Source organism: Microtus ochrogaster, chromosome 7, assembly GCF_000317375.1.
Source record: "Microtus ochrogaster isolate Prairie Vole_2 chromosome 7, MicOch1.0, whole genome shotgun sequence".
Classification (NCBI taxonomy): domain Eukaryota; kingdom Metazoa; phylum Chordata; class Mammalia; order Rodentia; family Cricetidae; genus Microtus; species Microtus ochrogaster.
In genome coordinates this window covers 11,655,967-11,682,125 of record NC_022014.1, presented here as the reverse complement: position 1 = coordinate 11,682,125, position 26,159 = coordinate 11,655,967, and the positions used below count along the sequence as shown (strand labels likewise).

The 26,159-nt window shown below is 48.6% G+C and overlaps 2 protein-coding genes across 9 annotated transcripts in view; one reads left to right on the top strand and one right to left on the bottom strand.

The window, feature by feature from the left end:
- Positions 1-11,076, bottom strand: part of Clec16a (C-type lectin domain containing 16A) — a 234,270-nt gene extending 223,194 nt beyond the window's left edge. For 5 of the 6 annotated variants that reach the window (XR_003377160.1, XM_005349306.3, XM_013347335.2 and 2 more), the window contains exon 1: positions 10,827-11,076. Coding sequence is in view for 5 of the 6 variants with exons in the window: in XM_005349306.3 (XP_005349363.1) it covers positions 10,827-10,906 (80 nt within the window). In the remaining variant the exon portion in view is untranslated. The remainder of the gene's footprint in view (positions 1-10,826) is intronic. The other variant, XM_005349307.3, reaches the window with a different exon arrangement.
- Positions 11,077-13,602: 2,526 nt separating this feature from the next.
- Positions 13,603-25,633, top strand: Dexi (Dexi homolog). Of its 3 annotated transcripts, none has more exons than XR_003377146.1 (2): positions 13,603-14,439; positions 25,053-25,633. XR_003377146.1 is itself a non-coding variant. In XM_026780586.1 (2 exons), exons 1-2 carry the CDS (start codon positions 14,032-14,034, stop codon positions 25,231-25,233), a joined length of 465 nt encoding a protein of 154 aa, XP_026636387.1. In that variant the 5' UTR covers positions 13,603-14,031; the 3' UTR covers positions 25,234-25,633. The 3 variants fall into 3 exon arrangements, 2 of the variants coding, with proteins under 2 accessions (XP_026636387.1, XP_013202927.1); XM_026780586.1 differs by having other exon boundaries at positions 13,603-14,315; XM_013347473.2 differs by having other exon boundaries at positions 14,316-14,439.
- Positions 25,634-26,159: the final 526 nt, after the last annotated feature.

Below are 26,159 nucleotides of genomic sequence, written 5' to 3'. Positions count from 1 at the left end.
CACAGCCTCTCCATTACTTGTTTGCGGCCTTTTGTGATGGTGCAGTTCTGTGGGATTCCTCATGAAGACCAAGGTGAGATGGTGCCTTCTCTCACATGGTTATGGAAATTTGCATTTTACCTTTGGGGCAGGGTCAATTACAAGACCTTTGTCTACTTTATTATCCTTGAAGACTCTTGTTCATTAACAGAACTCTTTACTTACCCTATATATAAATCATTTATATAAATTCTTTACCATAATTATAAACACATATAAACATGTATTTATAATTATATGCATACGTATAATACATATAAACATATGTATTATACGTATGCATATATAAATACATACATAATATATGTATTTATAATAAATATGTATTAAGATTCCAGCTATTTTCCCCAACTGTGATACTGTGATCACAGATCTGAGATTGACTTAACTAGGGAGACCAGAAATGAAAAAAAAAAACTACGTATGCACAGAAAAGCCAGGACTGGGTAGCCAGTGCACTCTGATGGAGACACACCAGCAACCAGGCATTATACAGCTGAATGAGGAAGCAGGTTAGCAAATCTCAGCAGACTCAGGCTGCAGTTATCTAGGAGGAAAGTGCTGTAATACTTTCTGCACACACTGTCAACATCTGAACTCCAAACAGGGAAGACCTTGCCATTCTCCTAAGCCTGACCCCAGAAAAGACTTGCCATTTCCATTGGTTTGAGGTATTGGGGTCCTTGACATGACCATGCTTATCTCATGAGTGCTCATTCATACAGGGATACATTGACTCCCCCCATACTGGTTTGCCTTTTCCTTAGTCTTTCTAATAGCCTTTAAAATGTGTGTGTGTGTGTGTGTGTGTGTGTGTGTGTGTGTGTGTGTTGTAATGAGTCTGGGGCAGGCATACATACATCACAGAAAGAACACACATCAGAGTCAGTTCTACTTCCACCCTGGGCTTAGGGATCAAATTCAGGTTGTCAGGCTTGAACAGCAAGTGCTTTGTATCCACTGAGCCACCTTACCAGTCCCCTGCATTTTAATGAAATAAACTTTACTGATCTTTCCTTTAGACAGCACTTTGAAACATCATTTTGTTTATATATTTATTTATTTATTTATTTAACTAATATGTGTTTGTGTGCATGCTGTAACTTGTGTGGAACTCAGAGGACAACTTTAGGGAGCTGGTTCTCTCTTTCCACCATGTGGGTCCTAAGATTCAAACACAGGTCACAATGCTAGGCAGCAAGCACCTTAACCCACTAAGCCATCATGCTGACCTCTAGACAGCACTTATCATGCAGATCTTAGGAGATCCTTTCTTAGGCTAAGTTTATGCAGGGTTCTGTTCTCCTTCCTTCCTTCCTTCCTTCCTTCCTTCCTTCCTTCCTTCCTTCCTTCCTTCCTTCCTTCCTTCCTTCTGTTTTCCTCCCTCCCTCCCTCCCTTCATTCATTCCTTCCTATCTTCCTTCCTTTTTCCTCCCCCCCCCCCTCCTTCCCTCCCCCTTCCTTCCTTCCCTCCCCCCTCCCTCCCTCCCTCATTTCCTTTCTTTCTTCCTTCTGTTTTGGTTCTTCAAGACAGGGTTTCTCTGTATAACTGCTTAGTTGTCCTGGAACTCACAGAGATCCGCCTGCCTCTGCCACCCAAGTGCTGGGATTAAAGGCGTGTGCCACCACTGCCTGGCTGGGGTGTTTTCTTGTTACAAAATCATCCTTTGCATTTGACTTAGAGTACATCTGGAGGTGGTTCTGGTGAACAGTGCCAGGTTATCAATCCACACTACTACAGAACCTAGTTGGCTTACTAGGAAGTCTTTACTTGTCTACTACACTCCAGTGTCATCTTGTTCATTAGTCGGGCAACCATATATGTGAATCACTGTGGCTGCTCCAATTCTATTGATCAGTTTGTGGTGTGGGAGGTCCTTCTGTCTGTGTGTTGCTTTTATTGGTTAATGAATAAAGAACTGCTTTGAGCCTATGGCAGGGAAGAACATAACTAGGCAGGAAAAGCTAAACTGTATGCTGGGAGAAAAGGGGCGGAGCAGAGAGATGCCACAGAGCCGCAGGAAACAGACTCTGGGAATTTTACCAGGTAAGCCACAGCCACGTGGTAAAATATAGATTAATAGAAATGGGTTAAATTAATATAAGAGTTAACCAATAAGAATCTAGAGCTAATGGGCCAAGCAGTGCTTTAATTAATAAAATTTCTGTGTGGTTATTTCGGGTCTAAGCTAGCCGGGCAGCAGGGAACAAACAAATAGCCCTTGCAACAAAAGTTTGTCTGCCTCATGCCAGTTCTATGCTGTCTAACACTGCAGCTTCATGGTAAGTCTTGCTATGTGGTACTGTATGCCTTTCAATGTCTTGCCATCCAATCTGTCATTATTTTGGCTATTCTCAACCTTCTACATTTTCACGAATATTTTAAAACTGTCCTAATTTACACAAGAGTGCTGCTAGGACTCCCCATGACACTGCCCTATATCTATAGCTAAATATATAGAGCTGACATTCTTAAAACAATTTGATGTCACCTCTGCCTTTCATTGGATTTACACATACTTAGATGCTTCTCTCTCCCTCTCTCCCTCCTCCTTTTCTCCCCTACTGTCCCCAGTCAAAGCCAGGATGCCATGCACATCAGTCACACACTGCCACTGAGCTCTAGAAGCTCCTTGGCATAAAATGGATATGGTATTGTTTAGCAAGTCCACATGCCACAAGTCTGCTGCTGATACACAGATGTGCCCACTAGATTTCAAGTGCTAAAGCCCTATGATAGGTACACTTGTACCATGCCCATCTTTTTGTCTCTGCAGTGCCTAGCACATGGTTTTAGGTAATGTTTTAGGAAGAGACCCTCAAAATATGCTTAGCTGTAAGTAGTTCTGGAAGTCTGCTGGATTAAGACCTAGTACTTCAATGTCGCATCTCATTCCTAAGCTTTGGGAGAGAATGTCATTAAAGTACCTTAAAGTCACCAAGTTTAGTAACTTCCTATTTTGTAAAGTAATGTGCACAAAGAGAGACTGAAAACTCCGACAGAAGGAAAAGGGAAGTGGAAACTGTCAGTTGCTCTGCTGTCCAGAAGTGACTTCTTGCAACTTTTTTTTCTGCTTATATAGTTGTAGTTCATGTTAAGTCCATTTTTGTGACATTCTTATCCACTTGATCTAAAATAATAGCATGCTTGCTATTGACAACTATTTACAAATATCTAATGAAAAGAATGCCCACAGCAACGTCTCTTGCCTCTTCCAGGAGCATCAAGATTCCCTCCCCTAGATGAGCATGGATGCTGCAAAGACTTCATGTGCCAAGTTGAGTCCTTACCTAGATCAGTTTCAGAAGACAAAATTGGGCTTTAACTAGAGAAAATAAAGATCAATCTCTTACAAAGATAACAGCTGCTACAGTGGTGTTTTCCCCTTGAACTGTGTGTATATTTGAATCCTATCATTCTAAAGACAGGTATGCTTACTATTTCAAGCTCTGGAGTTGGTCCTCTGGGGAGCTGAGGGAAGATGTAGGTCCAGGGCCCCCATACCACATGGGTGGAGCCACGATCAAAATCAGGCAATTGGATCCCAGTTTATTATAGAAAAATGCAAACAGTGACTGGGTCTGTAGCTCATTTGGTAGGGTGGCTGCCTACCATGCACAAAGTCTTGGATTCAATCTTAGCACTACATAAAAAGCCACAACGGCACACACCTGCAATCCCAGCACTTAAGGGATATAGGAACATCAAAACTTCAGGGCCATCCTCAGCTACATAGTAAGTATGAGGTCAGCCTGGAATACACAAGACCCTGTCAAAAAAACCCAACAAAACAATCAAATAAAAACTCAAAAAGGAACAAGAAAAAGAAAAACCCAAGTAATGAAGTAAATAGAAACAATATTTTTTAAGCATTGCATTTACATGGATTTATGAGGGTCCAGTAGGGAGAAAACCAAATACATGAAAAAAGAACAAAACAAAAATCCCAGGGCTCCCTCCAATGCTAAGGGAACACCCTAGAGGGTGGGGGTGCTATGAAATGCTCTTCTGGCCATGACAGGCCTTTGCACTAATGTTCTCGTTACAGCTATGGTCACCTGCACAAGATTAACCCACAAGATAGGTCAACATTCCAGCAGACTAACTAGATTCAGTAGGTTACAAAGAAAAGAACACAAAGGTAGGAGTATGTGTTGGGGGACAAACGAGGGCATGGAAGGAAGAATTCAGGAGTGAATATACTCAAAATGCATTGTACATATGCATGCAATTGCCAAAGAATAAAGATATTCAATAAAAAGAAATATGAAAATAGTATCTGACAGTAAGGAAGGGCTTAGATAAGGAAGGTAATCAAGCCCCAAGAGAAGCCCAGCAGATGTGAAATCTCAATATCAGACTCCAGCACACTGGCAAGCTTGCAAGGTTAGACTGAAAACCTGTATAGCCTTCTGCCAGCATGCAACCAGCACACCAGAGGTTCATCACCAAGAACTGTGTGTGCAAACAAACCTGCTTCCTCCCCAGACCTTGCTTTCCCAAGAGTCTTATCTCACAAGTCAAACCCCAACAGTTCACAAGAGCCGGCATCAATGGAGATCAATGTTATGTCCATTTTAGAAAAAAGAAACCTGAGGCCCAAGCTCTCTTCTGCAGGTAGTTTCTGGGGCTGTCTGTGAGTCTGATGTCTTGTACTCTACATGCCTCTGGGATGTTCCTATTGGAAAATCGAGAAACTTGTCCACAAGGTGGACTGGGAAAAGGGGTACACAGCATGACAGGAGAACTAGAAATTCATCCCCAAATCACACTCACCTCCAGATCATAACATCTTAGGTATGGGAGAGAAGTGGGGGACACTATGTCTGCTTGGCCTACTTAGCACCTGAGATCCTCAAGACAGTCATCACAAAATCTCAGTCTGGGCCTTGAACTCATCTGGTCGGTGTCCAGCATTCCAGCCAGGAGAACCAAGAGGCAACCTATACAAAGTGGATCAGACTGGAGGATTAGGGGAAGGTGCTGACAGTGTGATTCTTGCGAATCACCCCCAGGGACATCAAACTAGGCCAGAGTGTGGGACAAGGCCTAGGATACAAGGTGGGGGTGTAGGCAGGGTCATCTGCCCTAGAAAAAGCCACAGCTCCTGCACAGGCTTTATTTAAAAAGGCTGGCCAGGAGCACCTCTTTGGTTTGCCCTGTGACTATATTTGTTGACCACTTACTATGTGTCTGGCTCTGTGCTGGACAATCCACAGTCCCCTGCCTTCATGAAAGACAAGCAGATGGACACAAACTAAGACGATTTCTCTTTTTAAGTTTTTTTTTAAATGATCCATTTCTTTTCATGTGCGTTAGTGTTTTGCCTGCATGTTTATCTATATAAGGGTGCCAGAACCCCTGGAGCTGGAGTTATAGACAGTTGTAAAGCTGCCATGTGAGTGCTAGAAAATAAACCCTGATTCTCTAGAAGAACAGCCAGTGCTCTTAACTACTGAGTCTTCTCTCCTAAGACAATTTCTTGGGGCAAAATGGCAAGTCCGTGGAACCCTGACCAGCTCTCTGGGGACCTAACTCAAGATCAGGATGGAACCTGGAGATGCTACAAGACCTAGTAGCTAATCTACTCGCAGAAAGGAACAGACAGTACATGACAGCATGAGACAGCACATGACTGGCTAAAGCCACTGTGGCAACTGTATCAAATCAGCAGTAACTTAAGGCTAGAGGAAGGTATTTGGATGGGCAGGAAGAAGAGGAGAGCTGAAGTGAAGAGCAAAGGTTTGGACAGAAGGCACACAGATGTGTGCTGCTGAGTGAGAGCAGGGCCACCATGTAAGAACCTAGCAGTGCCACAGTAACCCACCAGGTGAGGCTGCTGCCTTGAGTGCTGCCCCCTCCAGAGTGGCCCTCCTCTATCCTCTCTAACTCTTCACCCGCCTTAATGATAAAGGGCCCCTACTGTTTGCAACATAGTCCCGATTCTCTAGAATGGCTCTTAAGGCTCAGTGGGATCTGGCCTTGGTGCCTAGGGTCCTAGACCTCACTGAACTAGATCTCTGTCAGCACAAGCTTCTCACCCAACCTTTCAAGAGGCTCTCTCAAGGCAGTTTCCTGAGCCTGAGACATTCCCTCCCCTCCTACCCATCCATGCGGCCCTACTACCTGGAGATAATTACTCATTTCTTAGGTCCTGCCAGTCTGCATTTGGAGGGGTCCGCTCACCAAGGACGGTCCAAGGCCTTCGCTCCCATGTTCGATGGGGAGGGACAGAAGCCTACAAGGATTTGGCCTTCACACAGGATACCTGGCTGACCTGGTAACTGTGATCTCCAGGCTCTCCATGCTGTCTTAGGCAAAGCTGAGCATCCCAGGAACAGGTAAGGGGCTTCTGGCTAGCTGCACAGCTCCCAGTCTTTGGGTAAGAGATGCTGCTTCTCCAGGGCATCATCCTTGCTCTCATTCTCTGTGCTCTAGCGAAAGTGGAGCTGGTCCCACCCAAGGACTCAGGGAGGGAATGAGCAGGCAAGGCAAGTGAGTAGGGCTTGAACAATGAGAACAAGCACCCTTGGCTTTAGCTCAAAGAGGCGTGATCCCGGGTGGAAAAGGACATTCTAGACTTCTGGCGACACCGAGAAAAGGAGATCTTAACGGGAGTGAAGAGAATCATGATACATGTATGAAACTGACAAAACATTTTAAAAAGGAGAAGGAACTCTCTGTTCCCATTTGGGTGGCTGAGAGACACAACAGGTGCCCAGAACCTGCTGAGCGCGAGAGCAGCAGAAAGGAGGCAGATCCCTGACAGCTTTGTCTAAGAAACTGCTCTCTGCCATCGCTAGAACACACCGCCCACTGCCAGGCGCCAACTGACTCCACTAGCACTTACGGCCATTTAGCAAGATCCGTACTTGGACCAAGAACCTTGATACCACACGGTGAACTAGAATTAAGATTTTTTTTTTTTTGAGACAGGGTTTCTCTGTAGTTTTGGAGCCTGTCCTGGAACTAGCTCTGTAAACCAGGCTGGTCTCGAACTCACAGAGATCCACCTGCCTCTGCCTCCCAAGTGCTGGGATTAAAGGCGTGCGCCACCACTGCCTAGCTACAGTCCCCCTTTCAAGATAACATGTTGGTAACAATCAAAAGACTCCATCAGTAGATTCTGCTTAGAGATAAGCATTTGTCAGTTAATGTCACAGTCTGGGCACTAAACTGCCAATGATATGTCATGAACAACCACCTGACTATTCTATCTGCCCCAACTAAATGACTGACCAAACTTGGTAGGTAAATAACTTAGGTACAGTTTTTCACTGTTTAGCAAAAGTAAAACCCCATGACAAAGGAAAGTTTCTTCTCAGTTTGTAAGATGCGGTGTGCTGTTACGGAAAGAGTATTTTTTTTCTTTTTCTTCTTTTGGGAGGGGGTGTGCTTCAAGACAGGGTTTCTCTGTACAATAGCCCTGGCCATCCTGCAACTCAGTCTGTAGACAAGGCTGACCTTGAACTCACAGAGATTCGCCTACTGAGTGCTAGGATTAAAAACATGTGCCACCACTGCTTGGCTTAAACAGCATTTTTAAAGCAGGGATAGGGCATGTATATCTGTATGGGCATGGGCATGTATGTCATGGTGATGTATGTCTGTAATCCCAGCACTTAGGAGCAAGAGTTTGAGGACAGCCAAAGTAAGACCTTGTCTCATTCCCCCTTACATCTCTGTGCCCTCTGCAGAAATATAAAAACCAACAACTAAAAAAATCTATTCTCAAAAAAAAAATCTATTCTCAATTTTCTTAAAATGTTAACCTCTCATTCCACCAAGACTGTGCTAGATCAGGACAAGAATGCTCTGGAAGCCAGGCACGGTGGCACATGCCTGGAATCCCTATCTAGAGACTAAGGCAGGAAGGAGCACGAATTCTAGACCAATGAGGGCTACTGAAAGACCATGGAGTTTTTGGTTTGGCTTTTAAAGGATCTGGGACTGTCACTGATAACTAGGATGGTGATCTGCTAGTTTACTGAAAGCTGTCCTGGCTTTAGCACTGAAAGTCCTATGTCCTGGGAATCCCCCCTCCCCCAAGTGCAGGACACACTTTAAGTGTTTGTCATCCAACGTGTCAGAAAGCCTCTTCCTACTCACAGCCTTGCTTCCTGTAGCCTCCAACCCCAGCTGTATCTGCTGCAAACCTGACTATGGTACCCACAAAGTGGCTGTGACATATGATGGCTCTTTCCCATTTGGGGGACTCTGAGCTAGTGTTTCCTCCTGCAGAAAAATCCTAGGAAGGGATTCTACAGACCCTAGGCCTGCAGCAGTTCCTGCATTTGACACATTGTGGACTCCTTACTCCACTATGGTCTCCAGGGGGAGCCAGCAGACCTCCCAGGGAACTAGCTGCTCTGTACCAGAAGGTGCTTACTATCACAGCCAAATGTAGGGCAGCACAAGCGCTGGGGTAGGCACTGGCTGTCTGTGTCCCTTTTCCAAGCCACTCTGGAACCTTTAAGCCCCATGCCAATCAATACCCTGGTTCCTGAGGCTGTGATAGTGATCAAACAGGTCAGTATAAACCAAGGCAGGCAAGTTCTTTTTCCAGTGACCTCAACAAGGAACCTGAGAAGTTGCCAGGAATTTGGGGAGGAATCTGAGGACCCTTACATTTCCAGGTGTGCACTGGTTGGCCAGCAATGATCTCATTGACCATGACATGTAACCCAGTCAAAAGTTTCTTCAAACTGAGAAGTTTTACCCAGAAAGACAGTGTAACAAGATACTCTGACAGTTGTTTCACCTTGGGACAGGCAGTCTAAGCTCTCTAAGTGTAGAGACAATAAAAGGTCCTAGAACTCAGAGACTTGTGATAACTAAAAGAAAACAGGAAATCTTAAGCAAGACAAAGGAACAAAGGAAAAATAAATGGGAGTTTAGAACTCGCAGCACTTAGGAGCAAGAGTTTGACGACAGCCAGAGAAAAACAATGTCTCATACCCACTTACATCTCTGTGCCCTCTGCAGAAAGAAATACAAAAACCAACAACTAAAGAATTCTATCCTCGAATTTCTTAAAATCTTAACTTCTCATTACACCAAGACTGTGCTACAGCCTGAGCTGAGGGAGAGTCAGCAGGTGCTTGGGTTGGTAGCAGGCCCAGCCCCTCAGGATACACCCTCCCCTTCACAACCATATCCACCCACACATTCCTCAAATCCTTCAGTCTTCAGCCACTCATCCACACTACACTTCATTTTTGGGCCATCTGCCATCCCGGTTAATATTACTGCATCCCAACCAATCCCCCCATTCTTGCCCTCACCTCCTTCCTATCCTTGGCTTCTTTCTCCACCCCCAAACCCTCCTATTCTCCACACTTGGGGATCCATAAACATTTACTAAATGCTTGCTTGCTTCATTGTAGAAGCATTCTGTACCCCAGAGATCAAATGAGAAGCCCCCATATAATTTTTAACTCACCAATCCTTTCTAGGGACCCCTGTCTTCCTTTCTATTGTAACCTGACCATCCTCCCATCCCCTCGCTTTACTTAGCATTAGAAATCCTGGGCTTCCTCCCCCCCTGAAAATAAGCTGCTTCCCCCCACCTTTAGCACCCCACCTCCAGTTCTCTCCCTGAAGCCTCTCCCTCCTCACAGGTCTCTATCTTCCACTACTCTCTCAATTTGCATCCCCTGCCTCCTTGACGTTCTGCCTGAATGTTCTGCAACTCTTGCCCAATTTATTCTTTTCTTCTTCTTCTTTTTCCCCACTCTTTAAGTATTCACTGAGTTCTTACTGTGCACCAGGCACGTGCTACATCTTGGAATACAACTGCAAAGAAACCAAGCAGCCTCTTATGCCTTGGAAGTATCAGTTTAACAAAAGCTAAAAGGAAACCAGCGAACCATAGAAGACAGTAAGGGTATGATGAATGAAACCACGAGACAGAAAGGAACTGGGGTGGGCAGGGAAGGCTTGGCTACCACTATTAGCCACTTGCTGTGTATCAATCCTGGGTGATCACTCTGCATTCACCACATCAACCTAAGCCTTGTACAGTTCATAGTTCCCAGCTGGTTATGGTAACTTGGAAAAGGAAAGAGATAAAATATGATCAAGGTCAGTCATTAAGTGGCTGAGTCAGGTTTTGAACACAGGTCTAACTCCAAAGCTAGCCTCTTTCTGCGTCCCCAGGGACTCTGTCAGCCACCTGTCCTCTCCCAAAGTGTTACTGCTGACTATTCCTCTAGATTTTCTTCTGAAAACACTTGGGTCTTTAATCACCACTTCTTTTTAGAGCACTTGTACATGTTCTGCGCGTTTATGTTCATTCTCCTATCCAACCAATCCTAAAAATAACCACATAAAGTAGTACTGTCACTCTAATCGTTTTACAGCTAAGGAAACTGAAGCTTAAATGCATACTGCTAAATTTGAACCCACATCTGGCCGATTCCGGGGCCTCTGGCCCCTAAACTGAGAGTCCAAGAAGTGTCACCCCGAGACGCTCAGTGGCCACCGTCTGCCCCCCATCAAGACAACTCCAGTCCACAAACCGAAAACTCGTCGATGCTTTACTTTTTAGATTGGGGGTCTAGAGACTGAAAAGTCACGCGGCTTATCCAAGGTCACTGGGCCAGGAGCGACGGGGTCAGGGTTCGAAGCCAGGTGCCCTGACTCCAAAGCCTCGCGGATAACCAGCACAGTACCCTCCCGCGGCGACCCTGTCCACCTCGCACCTCGGAGCACAGCGAGCCAAGCCCGCGACTGCGCGTCCGCGCCCGGCCCCGCGGCCTCCCCACCGCGCGCCCCGCACACTCACTTCAGGTGGTCCAAGGAGTGGATGTTGCGGGAGGACTTGCCGTGGCCCCCGCCCACCCAGCTCCGCGAGCGGCCGAACATGTCCGCAGCCCAGCCCCGCCGCCCGCCTCAGGTTTTCATGTCCGATCCGCCCAGCGGCCAGGCGTCCGGGGCAACATCTCAAGCCCAGCCGGCAGCGGCGGGGTCGGCGGAGAGACCAGCAAGCACCTTCCTCCCCCGCCCACAGCCCCGCACTGACATTCAGCCGGAACCGGCCGTTCGACCGCCGCGCTTTACGGCTGCCGTCGCGTGGAACTCTGGGAAATAAAGTTCTCTAGTGAGGCCCCCGGCGACGGGACTCTGCGAACGGACTACAAGGGCCGGCATGACTCTCGCGGCCGTCGAGAAGAGGCGGGGCAAGAGGGAAGGAGGCGGGACACTCTCGGGGTGGGCGGGAACGGAAAGCTTGTGGGCGGAGCTTTTGGGGATCACTGTTAGCTTGGTGATTAGAAAAAAAAGAGTGTGGACTGAAACCCCAGTTACTAGAGAGGTTGAGTCAAGAGGTCAACAAGTTTGAGATTTGGCAAATTTTAGTTTTTTTTGTTTTTTTGTTTTTTTGTGTGATTTTTCGAGACAGGGTTTCTCCATAGCTTTTGGTTCCTGTCCTAGAACTAGCTCTTGTAGACCAGGCTGGCCTCGAACTCACAGAGATCTGCCTGCCTCTGCCTCCCGAGTGCTGGGATTAAAGGCGTGCGCCACCACCGCCCAGCTTTTAGTTCTCTTGAATAAAAAGAAAAAAAGTTACATTTTATTGTGTGTGTGTGTGGTGTGTGTGTGTACACGTGAAAAATCAGAGTACAACTTTTGAATAGTAGGTTCCACTATTTGGGTTCTGGGAATTGAACTCAGATCTTCAAACTTGACAACATCTATCTTTTCACATCTAAGTCATTTTGAGGGCCCTAATTCTCTTTTAATTTTGTAAGGGGTTGGGAGTGTGGCTTGTGTAATATGGGCTTAATCTTCAATATCACAATAGTAAGAATTAAATAAAAATAAAGACATTGGGTGATGCATATTATATGTCACTATCCTAAGTGATTTGCTATTTAATTCTTACAACTCTGTGAGGTTGGTGCTGTTATCAACCTCATTTTACTATCCAGGAAACTGAATCAGGGAGAAGTCAGGCACTTGACAAGTGGCAGGGGCAGGATTCAAGCTCCGGTATTCTTATTTGCTCTGTCAACGAAACAAATCAGTAACATCCTTGTTTCTCCATAAAACCCTTTTCCTTTTGCGCATCAGTCTTACAACATTTTGGGAAAGTGCAAACAACAATGTGCCAAAGCTAAATACAATGCACTTCCAGAGGTTTCCTCTGGTCTTCATCCAAAATCCATGCCATTTCCCGCTCCCCCCCCCCAAAAAAAATACCTTAAGAAAGAAAGGAAACTCCAAGCTTCCTACATGAACTTACACATACCTGAATTTCCCTCTTAGATTGGAAATGGGAACCTCAGTGGGAAGCAAGGCTTTGGGGCTCAGCACCAACTCCTTTGTTTATTTCTATGGCTCATAGCTATTTAATTCCCATGGTAGCCCATTAACTGTCCCAAGAAAAGAACTGAGTCAGGGCTAATGTTCTCTCCAGTGCCCAGGACAAGATTTGGCACATAGTGGGTTTTTAGTAAATATTGATAGAGTGAATAAGTGATGGTTTGCATTGCTTTCGAGAATTAGAGAAATGGAGACCAGTGCCAGGTCTCCTCTGTAATCGAGCTGGAGAGACAATAAAAGTCATGAAAGAACATGAGCGGGTTCTGACCCCAGGGAAAAATGTCCCCAGCTCAGCAGCTTTAAAGATACCTTACTCTGGGACTTGTTTTTCTCGTCTGGGAAAAAGAATCCATAATGCATTGCCTTGTCCAGTGCCTATGAAGCTAAGTGTGACCTTAGATTAAAGAGCTATTAAGAACTGGGGATAGGCTGCACGTGGTGGCAGAGGCCTTAATCCCAGACTCAGCAGGCAAAGGCAGGTAGGACACTATGAGTTTCAGGCCAACTTGGTCTATAACCAATTTCAGGCCAGTCAGAAGCTACACAGTGAGCTCATTTTTTAGTGTTGGTTTGTTTGTTTGTTCAAGAACTGAATATGTAGCTCTTGTCTATATCTTTCACACACAAGACCTTGGTTTTGATCCCCAGCTGTTTAAACTCTGTTGGAAGGCGCTTTTGGCAAACTCATCCTCCTAAGGAGGCACAGGGGTTGTCTTGACAGAGGAATCTGAGCAGACGTTTTCAATTACTTAGCATACTAAGTAATTGTATTAAAAAAAAAACTTAGTATTTTTTTTAAACATGGACTACAAAGTAAAAAGAAACAATAAACAACCATATGGCAGAAGATTTGACCAGCTCTCCATTTGGGATTCACGGAAGCCTATAATGTAGTAAGAGGTACTGATTTTTCTTACTCTGCCGTGAAAAGAAAGCGCCTTGGAACTACCTAAGATTTTCGGTGGAACTGCCGGCATCCCTTCTCTACCTGCCTTCATTTAAAATGGGGGAACTGAGTTCTAAAGAGGTGAGGCACAATACCTAAGCAAAGGTTAGGGAGCGCCAACTTCAGGAGAGCAATTTAGAGACTGGTGCACCTCCCATGGGGCGGAGCAAAAAGTACCAACAACCCCCCCCCCCCCCCCCCCCCGACAAATCAAGCCAATGAGGGTGGAGCATTGAGCTAGCTAATAAATGCGCGCGAGCATGCGACTGGCCAATGAGCGCAAAGCCTCTGGGTAGGAGGTGCTGGGAAGCTGCATAGCTACGCGGTGGTGGCAGCGATGGGCCGTGAGCCTGCGGGGGTGCAGACCCGGCTTCAGAAGAGGCTAGGGGAGACGACCCTGGGGACCCGGCCTCGACTCTGAGCTGCGGCGGGGGTGCGCGAGCGCGGCGCACCGAGCGAGCCCCTGGCCGCTTCTAGGGGGACCCTGAGGGGTGAGCGGCCCGTGTGGCCCCCATCCCGATTCCGGGTCGCCGCGACCCGGTCCCGAGCATCTCGGGAGTCAAGGAGCGTCTTCGGTGGCTGCCCGGGGCCCAGCGCTGCCGCCACCGAGCCCCGGGGCGCCCCCTGAATGGCCAAACTGCCTCCTCGCCGGCCGCCCGGGCGCCGCAGCGGCTGAGGTCGCTAGGACCGCCCGGCCGCCGCCCCCACCGCCGGCCCCTGCATGCCCGGTGCCCGCGTCGCAGCCCACCTGGACGCTCTGGGCCCCCTGGTCTCCTACGTGCAGCCACCGCTGCTGCCCTCTATGTTCTACGTGGGCCTGTTTTTCGTCAATGTGCTGATCCTCTACTACGCCTTCCTCATGGAATACATCGTCCTCAACGTGGGCCTCGTCTTCCTGCCCGAGGACTTGGACCAGGCGCTGGTGGACCTCGGCGTACTCTCCGACCCTGGCTCTGGCCTCTATGATGCCGATTCGGAGCTCGACGTCTTTGATGGATATTTGGAGTAAGGTCCCCACACTTGCCCTCCACCATCCTCAACTCTTGGCCTGGGCCAGCTGTCCATATCATGCCACTGCCACTAGTTGGGGGCACTATCTGGACCGGAATGGGACCCCAGGAAGAGGCCCGTAAGTGCCCTTGAGATGGGGATATATTGTGGGGGAGGGAGAAGGTGGTGTCCTCAGGGCAGACTAAAATCCTTTCCCCAGGCCTCTGGTTTCTCCTCTGGGTCTAACTCGAATGCTAGGACTAGTGGAGTCTGGAGAGATTTCCCCCGATGAAAGGGAACAAGGATCTACATTATCGTTTGGAGTAATCTTGCAATTTGCCTCCATGACTTGTGCAAAAAGATTTTAGGTGGAGCTACTCCCCCCCCCCCCCAGTATTAACCTGTCTTGTTGGTGACCTTGGGGTATGGGGAATTCTCCCTTGTCCTAGAAGGATAGACTGCTGTCATAAGAGGCACTGGTCACTTTGGTTCTGTGACTTCCTGAGGGACTAGTTAAATTCAGGGACCTCAGGCCAAGGCCCGCAGAACAGAAACCTTCAGCAAAGAACACTGCACTTCCTTTTGGCAGTGTGTCTGCTGCTGTATTTGGAGTCAGGTTTCAGAGCTCCTGGATTGATCCCTAGCTCAGATCTGCAGAGGCTGTCCGTTTCATAGGCTGCCTCTATGGAACAGGCAGGCAGTTCTGAGCTGCAGCTGGCTTTGTCTGCAGTATTTGCAAGACCTTCAGGGACAGTAGGGTCAGCAGAAGGAACCACAAGATGGTTTGCACTAAAGACCTGCCTTTGAGCTTCTGCCAGAAGCTTTGTCATAGCTAGAGGTAGAGTAATGTGAGTCAAGGGAGAAATGAGACTGGCTAAGTCTCCTGAGCACAGGGGACAGCTGGGCTATGTGAGAGAGAACATTTGTGCCAGGCAAGCTGTTGGGTCCAGCAATAGGGCAGGCATTGCCTTATAGCTGGGTAACACTGGAATTTGGAAGGCCACAGAACCTGAGTGGCAATGAAGGGTCCTATGAAACTGGTGGGCAGGGGCTCCTTTTAGATAACAGACACTAATGTCGCTCGCCCCAGGGAGGCTCCTGTGTTACCTGATTGCCAACTCTGCCATAAGAGGGTATTTTAGTTTGGGATACTATTCCAGAATACCATGGCTCAGACTGCAAACATCATTCTCATAGTTTTCCAAAGGGCACTAATCCTATGAGAGGGCGCCACCCTTGTGACCTAATCATCCCAACAGCGTCACTGCAGGCACAGGACTTCCATCCACCCTCATGACCTAATCACTCCCAACACCATCACTTGAGGATCAGGGTTCCGGTGGTGGAGTTTGGAGAACACTGTTGGTTGTAGAAATAATGCACAGTAAGCAGGAGCTATTTGGGGGCAAAGCAAGGTATCTTTGAAGAGCTCTTTGGCTAAGGTTAGTGACATTGTCACAGGAGCCAAGCACAAGGCAGGGCATGTGCCCGCTGCTCTGCTCCGCATTCCTGTCAGCCCGACATCCATGGTTTCATTGAACAAATGCCTGTTTGTTGAGTACTTGGTGAGCAAAGACAGATGGAACCTGGCACACAGGCCTTCGATGAGGAACACAAGTGGGCACTCAGAAACGCAGTGAGCAGTTTAGAGGCTCTGCTGCTGTGTTCGCTGCTGTTTGCCCAGCGCCTGACCTCTGGCAGATGCTCTCTGAGGAGTGACCACGAGAGCAGAGTCTGCATGGGCTGCTTTAGTTAGAGGGTCAGAGACGGCCTCTCTGAAGAGATGAAAATATGAACTGAGCCCCAAATTGACAGAGCTAGCCAGAGAGCTCTGGAGAAAAGCAGTCTGAGCAGAGGGAATTGCTAATGCAATTAGCATTATCTCCTATCCTTGAGATAGGAGAGGGCCAGTTCATTCAGCAGCTGGAAAAGAGGCTGGAGACACAGAAGCAAAAGAGGTCAGTGGTGGCCCTGAGATGCCATGGCCAAAAGCAGTTAACATCGCGATGGTCCTAGGAGGGCATGACACAGTCCATCTATCTCACTGGGCAGAATGCAAGGGCAAGAGTAAGAGCAAGGAAGCCAGTGAGGAGGCTGCTAACTCTGTCCAGCGGTGACGGGATTGGACAGGATGAGGCCAGTGAGGAGGCTGTTAGCTCTCTGTCCAGCGGTGACGGGATTGGACAGGATGAGGTTAGTGAGGAGGCTGTTAGCTGACTGTCCAGCGGTGACGGGATTGGACAGGATGAGGTTAGTGAAGACCATGCACGCGCTGGGAACACCTAACAGAGGTGGGATCTTCGGGATCCATTCAGAACCGGAGTAGAGACCAGGTGCCCTTCCTGGCTCTAGCTCCTCTGTGTGTCCACTCATGTGGTCATTCGACAAGCATTGGTCCTTCTTTTCCTCAGAGAGTCTAGACTATGCCCGTGATCCTAAGCTGCACCTCTGTCCCTGAGCCAAGTAGACTATCAGACAGTCGAACTTGGTGAAAAAATGTCTTATTTTATCTTCTTACTATATCAACAGAAACACTGCTGCTTCCAAATGAAAACATTGGCATATTCTAAGCTGAAATCCAAAGCCCAAATGCTTTGACATATTTTTCAGCAAATGCTGTTTGAGCAGAAACACCAAGAAACATTCCTTTGGGACTTTCTTGCCTGACCCTGGGGGTAGGGAGCATAAGGAATATAGAGGATCCCACATCCAGGGCTGGAGACTAATGAAATCCACACACTATGCTATATGTCCCCCAATGCAAGCTAGGCCAGACCCAAAGGATGCTGGAGGGGTGACTGGTAGCAGCCTGGAGGACAGTGACCCAGCTTCACTCCTGGCCCCTTCTATCAGCAGGGGAGCCCCCGGACCAAGTGTGCTTTTTCCCACTCCTGCTCACATGGCATGTTCTAACAAGCCAGGACAGGAAACTCTAACAAAGGGCATGGACACAGGACATGCCAGGCAATGTCGGCATGAAGAAGGACGCCCACTTTTCCTCACTGGGTCCTTCTTGTGTCTACACATGTAATTCAGCTTCTCATACCTTTATTGAGCACTTATTTGAGGAGTCAATGTCGAGTCAGGGTTAAGAGTAGTAACTCTAGATTTTCTAGACTTAAGTTGCAGGCCTAGCCACAGTTTGGGAATGTCATTTAACTCCACGTTAGTGGCCTCTTTATGAAAAAAGGGTAATAAAAATTTACTCTTCGTCTCTTGTTGAGAGGACGAAGAGTTAGACCCCCTTGTATGATAACTGGCCCATGAACAGCCTCTGTTACTGACAGGTAGGTGCAATCTGGAGCTAACTGCCTTCACCTGCCTTGTGCATTAATATTTATGGACCATGGCTAGCAAAAGTACCAGCTACATGAGCTCAGGGAACATTCCAATTGGTACACACACACCTACCCGTATCTCCCTGCCTTTCTGGGCCCTAGAGACTCTTCCTCATGCCCATAGTCCCGAGGGCACTGGTTCTGAAATTGTGGAGAGCAGTTTCTAGAGTGTTCAGTGTGGCCCAGGGGAGTAGGGGATGGAGCTCCTTCCTTACTGGGGGAGAAGATTGGGTGCATGCCTGGGAGCCTTAGGTGTGTGTGTGGAGGGGGTGCTGACAGCTCTGTCTATTAGGTTAGACAGGCAGCTTAGCCTGGTTGGTTATTTCAGAGTCCTAACAGGTGGTTGCTGTTGGCTGGACCATCCATGGCCCCTGAGATGCAATGGAAGAGGGACTGGGGTTGTCAAGTGTGACTGTGGAATAGGGGTGACTGACTCCTTCATCTGACTGACTGCTTTCTTGGCCTTCCCTGCCAGGCTGTACCCTGTGCTATCAGCAGAATGCCCAGCTGTGCATGCCACTGTCCAGTCAGGATGCCAGTCACTCCCATGGGGTCACCCATATACTCAGGTTCCAGCTATGGGAGACCCACAGGTAGCCTGTGGTGCTCTGTCAGGGTGAGGGCCAACAGGAAGGAGGCTATTGTGTAGACAAGAGGATCTAGAGGTGTGGGCGGCAGGTGCATGCCCTGGTCTGCCACGAGACACCCAGAGGGCTCCCTGGTCACAGTTCTATGACAGTTCTGGCCATCCCTTCGGGAATAAAAGAACTCCAGGCCAGCTGAGAATACAGTGTGAATCCAATGGCCCTATGCCCTTGGCTCTGAGTTAACACAGGCTGGAGATTCCAGCCAGAAAAGCAAAGCCTACATTACACCCTCTTCCCAGCCTTGGGATCTGTTTAGCTTGATGAAAAACAGGTGGACTTCTCTCAGCTATTACTGCTGCCTTCATCCTGGACCTTCAGAGAGGATCAGCTGCATTTGGGAAACGAATATCACATTGAAAGAAAGAGCCTTTTCTTTCTTTCTTTTCTTTTATTTTTTGAGACCCTCACTTGGTAGCTCCAGCTAGCCTCAAACTCAGGATCTTGCCTGCCTCATGGCTGCTGACTTAATCCAGCCCTGCAAATAAAGAAACTGAAGACCAGAAAGTGAGGGTCCCAGAGAACAAGGCCAAATAAGACAGCAGTGTCTCCCGCACAGTGACCCCCCGGGGAGCAGAAGAGCCTCCTTGAGGACCTGTCTCCCATGCCCCCTTCAGTACCAGCTCGCAGCCTCTCCAGGCCCATATCTTCTACATGCTTGTACCTTTTCTCCTGAATTCATCCAAAAACTTTTTAGAAAAATTTAAAAGTTTCACCCTTACAGCAAAGTTTCCAGAAAAGTCTAAAGAACTCCTGTGCTCCCCTCACCAGAGCCTGCCAGCTGACATCCTGTCCATGTGCTTGATGCAAGCTCACGTTCTTCTGTGACTACGCATGCATGCACATGAACACACACACACTCATGTGCAGTCATGTCCGAAACATATTAGAGTGCCTGTGGACATGATGTTCCTTTGGTCCTGAATATTTTGCTCTATAACTTCCTAAAACAAGGATGTACTTGGTATCTGTCAAAACCAGCAAAACGCTGTTTTTGAGATGGGCTACTTCTGTAACGAAGACTGACCTACGACTCCTGAACCCCTGCTCTACCTCCCGAGCACTGGGATTACAGGTGGGTACCACCACGCCTCGCTGGAGTCAGAAACTGCAACAGGGATCCAACCCTCGGAGCATGCTGATCCATGGCTTTATTCACATATTACTATCTGTCTCAGGGATGTCCTTTAACAATAAACTTGTGGGGTCTGAGGCCACTGCTTTCTTATTCTGGGCTGGCCTCTCTTGGTGACACTGGCACTTTTCAAGAGGCCAGTCTGGCATTGTGGGCTGTTTCTGCCTGGGGTTCTCAGGTGTTCATATTCTGGATGCCATTCAAGTGATGTGGTCTTAGGAGGAAGGTGACAGAGAGTATGTCCTCAGTGCAGTGCTTTGAGAGGCACACATCACCTGTCCTATTGCTGCCGGTCCTGTTAATCCTGGTGATGTCATCCTGGCCTTCCACTGTTGAGTTACTGCTTTTCCTTTTATACTTTAAGTTTACTTAATAATACCAGTTTTAGTGCTTCATTTGTTTTGTTTTGTTTTTTAAGTCTTTTATGTGGACTTTTTATTTGTTTTTGTTTGAGACAGGTAGTTCAGGCTGGCTTTCTACTCACTAGCCAAGGATGCCCTTGGACTTGTTATTTTGCTGCTTCTACCTCCCAAGTGCTGGGATTTTAGTCCTGGGTCACTATGCCTGTTCTGTGCTAATGATGTGCACCACAGTGCCCAGTTTATGTGGCACTGGGATGGGATCCAGTTTTGTGTGGATACCCAGAAAGCAAGCTACCAACCAAACTACAGCCCCAGGCCCTCTGGACTTAATTTTACTTATTTTTAGGTGTTTCTGCTGATCCAACACAGTGCCTCACACATCCCAAACACACACCCTACTACAGAGGTGCACCCCCAGACTCAGTGGATCTGTCACTGTGAGAAGGAGGCCACTCTCACCTGGCATAGATGAAAACAAGTGCCTGAGTCATTAGTTTCTGGTCGAGTAGGAAAGCCAGCGATGGCAGAGGCTGGGCCGGCTTTATGTGTTGAAATACTGGAACTCTTTCTGTGATGTAGTACGGCTTTACCAAGAGCTGCAGAGCAATGTGTGCTTGCTGTAGAGGTGTGGTGGTTCCAGCCAGCTCATGTGACCCCCTGAAATTGTTTCCTAGAGCTTTTGTAATCACATTTGGGGTTTATAAGTCCCAGTTCACCCAACATCTTAGACAAGTGACATCACCTCCCCCATGCCTCAGTTTCCTTCTCTATGAAATGGGAATAATGTTACCTGCTTGGGGGCATGCAGTGATTCAGTGGATTGGTGGCTGGTGTATAGTTGTATGCAGCACTATGTGGGGTGTTAGACCCAGGGGATCCCTAACCCCAGAAACCTTCCCCCTTTCCTGGGATTCCTTGCTCTTCTGGCACAGTAACCAGTAGAGAGTATCATTGTGGATTGCCTGTGAAACAGCCTGGGGGTGATGATGCTCGGTACCCCCAGAGTGTCAACCAATGCTGGTTGCAGCTATCATCCCCGGTCCCAAAAGGAAGGCCTTCCCGGGCTTCCTGGCTGGGAGGTTAGAACTGGGTGCCCCTCCCACATCTTCATAGCTTCCCCTGAGCGTCACCTTGTGATGTTGTCTGGGAAGGGCTCATTAGATAGGGAAACTGAGGCTTGGGAGGGTCAGTGACTCGCCTGAGATGCCCAGCTATGAGGTAGTGCGTTGGCCCTCAAGCCATTCCCACTTGCCCAGAGTTTCTGAAGTGAGGTGCTGGCTTGGAGGAGTCCCTTTAAGGTACCAGAGGAGTCAGGCTCATGGTACCCTTATCTTCCTTCTTTTCCCTTCCTGGAGCAGAGGCTCCAGGCACGGAGGCAGGTGAGTGGCTTCCTCTCTGTGTCTTTAGCGTTACTACATTACCTTTGTTATGACAAGTACTGTTTTCTTCCTCATAGTTATGATATAAACATTTCCCTTGAGTCTTCTAGTTGTGGTGGCACATGCTATTAATTCCAAAACACAGGAGCATGAAGCAAGAGGATCCTGAATTTAAGGCTAACCAAGGACTGTATAGTGAGACCCCATATCAAAACAACAATAAAAACACTCTTGAATTGTGCCAGGTGAAGTGGCTAGTACCTCTAATTTCAGCACTGGGGAGGCTGGGCAGAAGCATCTGAGTGCTAGTCCAGCCCAAGCTACACAGTGAAACTCTGTCTTGGGGAGAAAAAAAAAAGAGATGCAAAAACTACATTGTTTGGGGCTTGTGACATGGATCAGCAGGGAGAGGCACTTGCTGCCAAGCTCGTGCCCGGAATTTGAGCCCCAGGACACACATGGTGGAAGGAGGGACTAGGCTCATGAGAGTTATCCTCCTACCTTCATAGTAGGGCCACGGTAGAGAGATGAAGGCCATTTTAGCCTGCATCTCATTACTGTACTCGAATATTACAGAATCCCCAAAACACTCTGGTCTAGGCATTCTAGAGAGGAGACACTCAACTTGCCTAAATAACTAATGTCCGGGTGATGTGTGACAAGCCTTAGGAGCTGCTGGGCAGGCAAAGCAGGGGAGTCGGGGACCATACTGTAGATGACCACTCACAGCCAGTGTGGGGTTGGAATTCAGGCCCAAGAAGCTGGTTCGCATCAGGGATTGGCCCATGTGGAGAAGGAAGCTTCTCTCCCCTTCTGCCCTTGCAGCTGCCAGGGAGGTGACCAGATTGCTACCACACCCTTGGCCATGAGCCAGATGGCCTCCTGCTACACAGTCTGCCTCCAGCACAGAGATCCCAGATTTCGGCAAAGCCTTTGGGTGTGTGAAGAAAGAGGGATGCCCAGGGGCTTTCTAGAAGGCTGTCTGTAAGAGAAGTCCCAAGCCCATAGCCCCACGAAGGCTGATTTCTATTCTTTCTGCCTACCAACCCAGCTGTTACTACTTGCATGTATTTGTGTGTGCAGGGGTGGGCATGTGCATGCTGTGCTGTATAGGTCAGAGGAAAACTGGTAGAAGTTGGTTTTTTCCTTCCACTATGTGGGGGCTGGTAGTTAGACTCAGGAGGCCAGGCTTTTTGGCAAGTTCCTTTATCAGCTGAGTCACCTCGCTGGCCCCAGAATTATTCTTTATGTAGTTGTTTTCTTTAAATCGAGTTTTAAAATGATCTGTTTATTATGTGAATGTTCCTGTTTGAGTCATGTCATGTAGGAGACCATGAGGTCAGAAGAAGGTGCTGGATTCTCTGGAACTGAAGTTAGGTAGTTGTGAAGTACCATGTGGGCTTTGGGAACAGGACCTGAGTGCCCTGCAAGAGACGCTGAACCATCTCTCCAGTCCTTAAATTGGCTTTTAAGTGTTAAAAAAAATGCTTTGAAAGGAGAGGAACTTGTGTGAACAGGCACCTGTCATCATTGGCTATAACTGAGAGACTCAGCAGATGTCCCGGAAGTCAGCAGTATCTGTTAAAACCTATGGCAAAGTGTGGGTACAGGGACAGAGCTCCTGTGACAGCAGGCTCAGTCAGACCAGCAGCTGCTGGGACCTAGTGAGGCCTCCTGGGTGACTCTGACTCCTCCCACCTAGCTGGGCATCCCTGCAGTAGGCATCGAGGAGGGTGAATCCCAGTAAAAGACTGCTTCAGGCTTCTAAACATGAAGTCTTTCAGCTGCACCGTGTCTCCCCCAGGGTTCCTCGGAGGGAAGAGCTGAAAGAGCAGCTCCAGGTGGGCCCTGGTGTGATGGGACAGGAGTCTCAGAAGGTCTTTGTAGCTGTGGCCCTGCTCTCCACAGGTTCTGTAGGCAGCTGGGAGGAGGCCAAAGGGATACAGGCCGTGTCTGGGAGGGGGGTCAGTGGGAATTAGGGAAGGTTCCTGAGCCATGGCGGTGTCCTCAGCTGGCCTTTAGTAGATGAGTCTGGTGGAGGGAGAAACTTCAGCCTATGGCTTCCACCCCCACCCTGTTCAGAATGAGGAGACAGTTAAGCCCCATCTCCCCTTGGGTGCCTTCCTGTGCAGCACAGCCCTGTGTGGACCTCCATCCATGCCCACAGCCTTGTCCCTTCGTTGGGAGGACTACTCCAAGCTGAAGCTGCTCACAACTTAACACAGTGCATGGCACCTTCTTCTTGGTTGGGGCCCAGCCTGTAACACAGTGGTATGTAAAGACTGAACAGCGGCTGGTAATATACAGCATGTGTTTTGTTTGTGGAAACAGGCTCATACTATATGGCCCAGCCTGGCCTCAAACTCACTCAGTCCTTGCTCTGTAGCCCAGGCTGGCCTCTAACCTGCCATTCTCTGGCCTTAGCTTCCTAGCACTGGAATCAGAGGACCAGGGCACACCTGGGCAGATTTCAGGACTTCTGAGCGGAGCATCTTTCAACAAGTATCTTATGTTCTCCGGGCGTTGATGCCTAAAAGACGGAACAACACCAACTCGTGGGTGGATAACAAGGGTGGAGACAGCCATGCGCCCAAGTGCTTATTAGGGAGGAGATCGTAGGAACTCCATGTGGAGGTGGAAGTGAGGTCAGCAAGGTGGAGCAGGTGGGCACTGAGCAGGCTACGATTGTAGTCTGGGGCTCAGTCCTGCTCAGAAGCCAGAATGGGCATAGGACGTGCCTCATGGCACCTCAGGTACTGGGAAGTGGAGGGAGGTGCTCCACTGTCTTCCTGGCAGTCCTTGGTGGGAGGCAGCTTGCTGTGGGAGGCATCAGTGATCCTGTTCTTACAGCTGGGCCAGGCATTCTCTGGGAGCAGGACCAGGGCACCCAGGGCTGAGGAAAGTATGTGGAAGGAAGGGGTAAGTCACATGACAAGAGCGCTGGGTGTGGTGGCACTCAGATTGTGATTGTCCCCATTTGTTACCAGTGCATGCCAGCTCTGCCTGCCCTACTTGCCCTCGGCGTGCTCTGAGCCTCAGTTTTGTAACCTATAAAATGGGCAGAGGCACAGCTCCTGGTGGAAATGGTTATACCTGCTTAGTGGCTCTCGGAAATAGGGGTCAACAGTTTTAGCAGCTACAGTGATTGGAAGTGCTACTGGTTGGCAGCAGGGCTACTGGTAAATACGTGATGCCGGTGCTTGCCCCACACGTCCCTTGATGCCATTCATCTGTACACACTGCGTGCTTCACATACAGTGAGCATCCTACTGATGACCAGTGGTGTTTGTAGAGGGAAGAATCTGAGGAGGCTGAAAGGACAGGAAACCTGGGCACCTCACCATTGGAGAGATGCTGGCGACAGCTGAACATGGGACTCGGGGTTGGAGGAGACAGGGCCAAGACTTACAAGTGATGCTGTGTCATGGGCAGAGGAGCCAAGAGGGGATAGGGTTGGCAGGCTGCATCGAGTGAGCCTTCCTGTAAGCACGGTGCTTTCTGGGTGAGGTGGGAGGCACTGCCCAATCCCTGGAGCTTGTTCAGCTGCCCCCGCTTGACCTCCTTAATAGCTGGCCTCCTCCTCCTGCCTCAGCATCTCTCTCTCCCTTCTGATCACCTGGGCAGCCCTCTTCTCCATTGGAAAACTGCCCTGGTTCACCAAGATCTCAGAAGGGAAGCAAATTCTCTAATAAGAACTTGGAATAAAAGCAACTCAGTTAGTAGAATGCTTGCTCAGGAAAAAGAGAGGAAAAAAACCAGTGTAGCCTGAGCATGGTGCTTCTGGAGAGCCCTAGACCTGAAGGACCAGAGCAGGGCTTCCATGCCCCAGAGATGCATCCCCAGGCCAGTGGTGCAGTGGCTCTGTTGGTGACTGTCCTTTGTCTTCTTGATTAGGCCTGCTTGTGCCAACAGCCGGGGTCCTGCCCCAGCCCAGGAGTATGCCAGGAGAGGTGGGGACCCAGTGCCAAGATGGGAGAGTTGCCAGGCCCTACAGGAAGGAGAAGGGCTCCAAAGACCTCACCTACCACCCAGTTCTCAGACGTCCTGGATCAGGCTTGACTCTCCAGCTTCGTGATGGATGTTTACAGGAACCCAGCCAGAGGTCACCTTTCTGCACTTCACCCCCGACTGCACCTGCCACCCCCACTTAACCTCTGGAAAGGACACGAGAGCTGAGTGGAATGCAAACAGACTCCTACATAGGCTGCTCCCTCCAGCATCAGACCCAAGACTGTTGATCACAGTTTCAGGGAGTCACTCTGAAGAAGGATGCGCCAGGGTCTAGGGCGGGGCTTAACTTCTCCAGGTTGACAGAACTGAGCTGCCGCACTGGAGAAGGCTGTCTCTGGCTAGAAATCTATTTTTGGAAGTGTGAGTGGTGTGGAAAGTGTGAGTGGTGTAGATGCTTGATTTCCTTAAACCTGTAAAAGCAATACTTAGAGGCTGACTTATTTCATTAAAAAAATGTAAGCAACTCCGACCCCTTTTGCCTTGTCTGTTTGCTGTTCTTTCTTTGTTTGTTTGCTTTGTTTGTTTTGTTTTGAATTTTGGAAAGGGTACATTATGACTGACATTATGATTGGCAAAAAAGGCAGATGACCCAGTCTGGAGATACAGGAGGTACTAGGGGACCCACTCTAGAGAGGCCACCTCCTCCCACCTTCTGAAAGCCTGAGTTACAGTGGGGAAAGCTAGGGGACTCTGGAGAACTTGGGCCTGAGTCCCACACATGGAACATATGACACACCTCCATGAACAACGAGGAAGGGACTGGGTGTAGTGGTGCACACATTTAATCCCAGCACTCAGGAAGCAGAGGAGGTAGATATCTATGAGTTCCAGTCTAACCAGGTCCAAAGAGTGGGTTCCAAGCCAGCTACATGATGAGACCTTACCTTAAAAATTAAAGAATGGGCCGGGTGGTGGTGGCGCACGCCTTTAATCCCAGCACTCGGGAGGCAGAGGCAGGCGGATCTCTGTGAGTTCGAGGCCAGCCTGGAC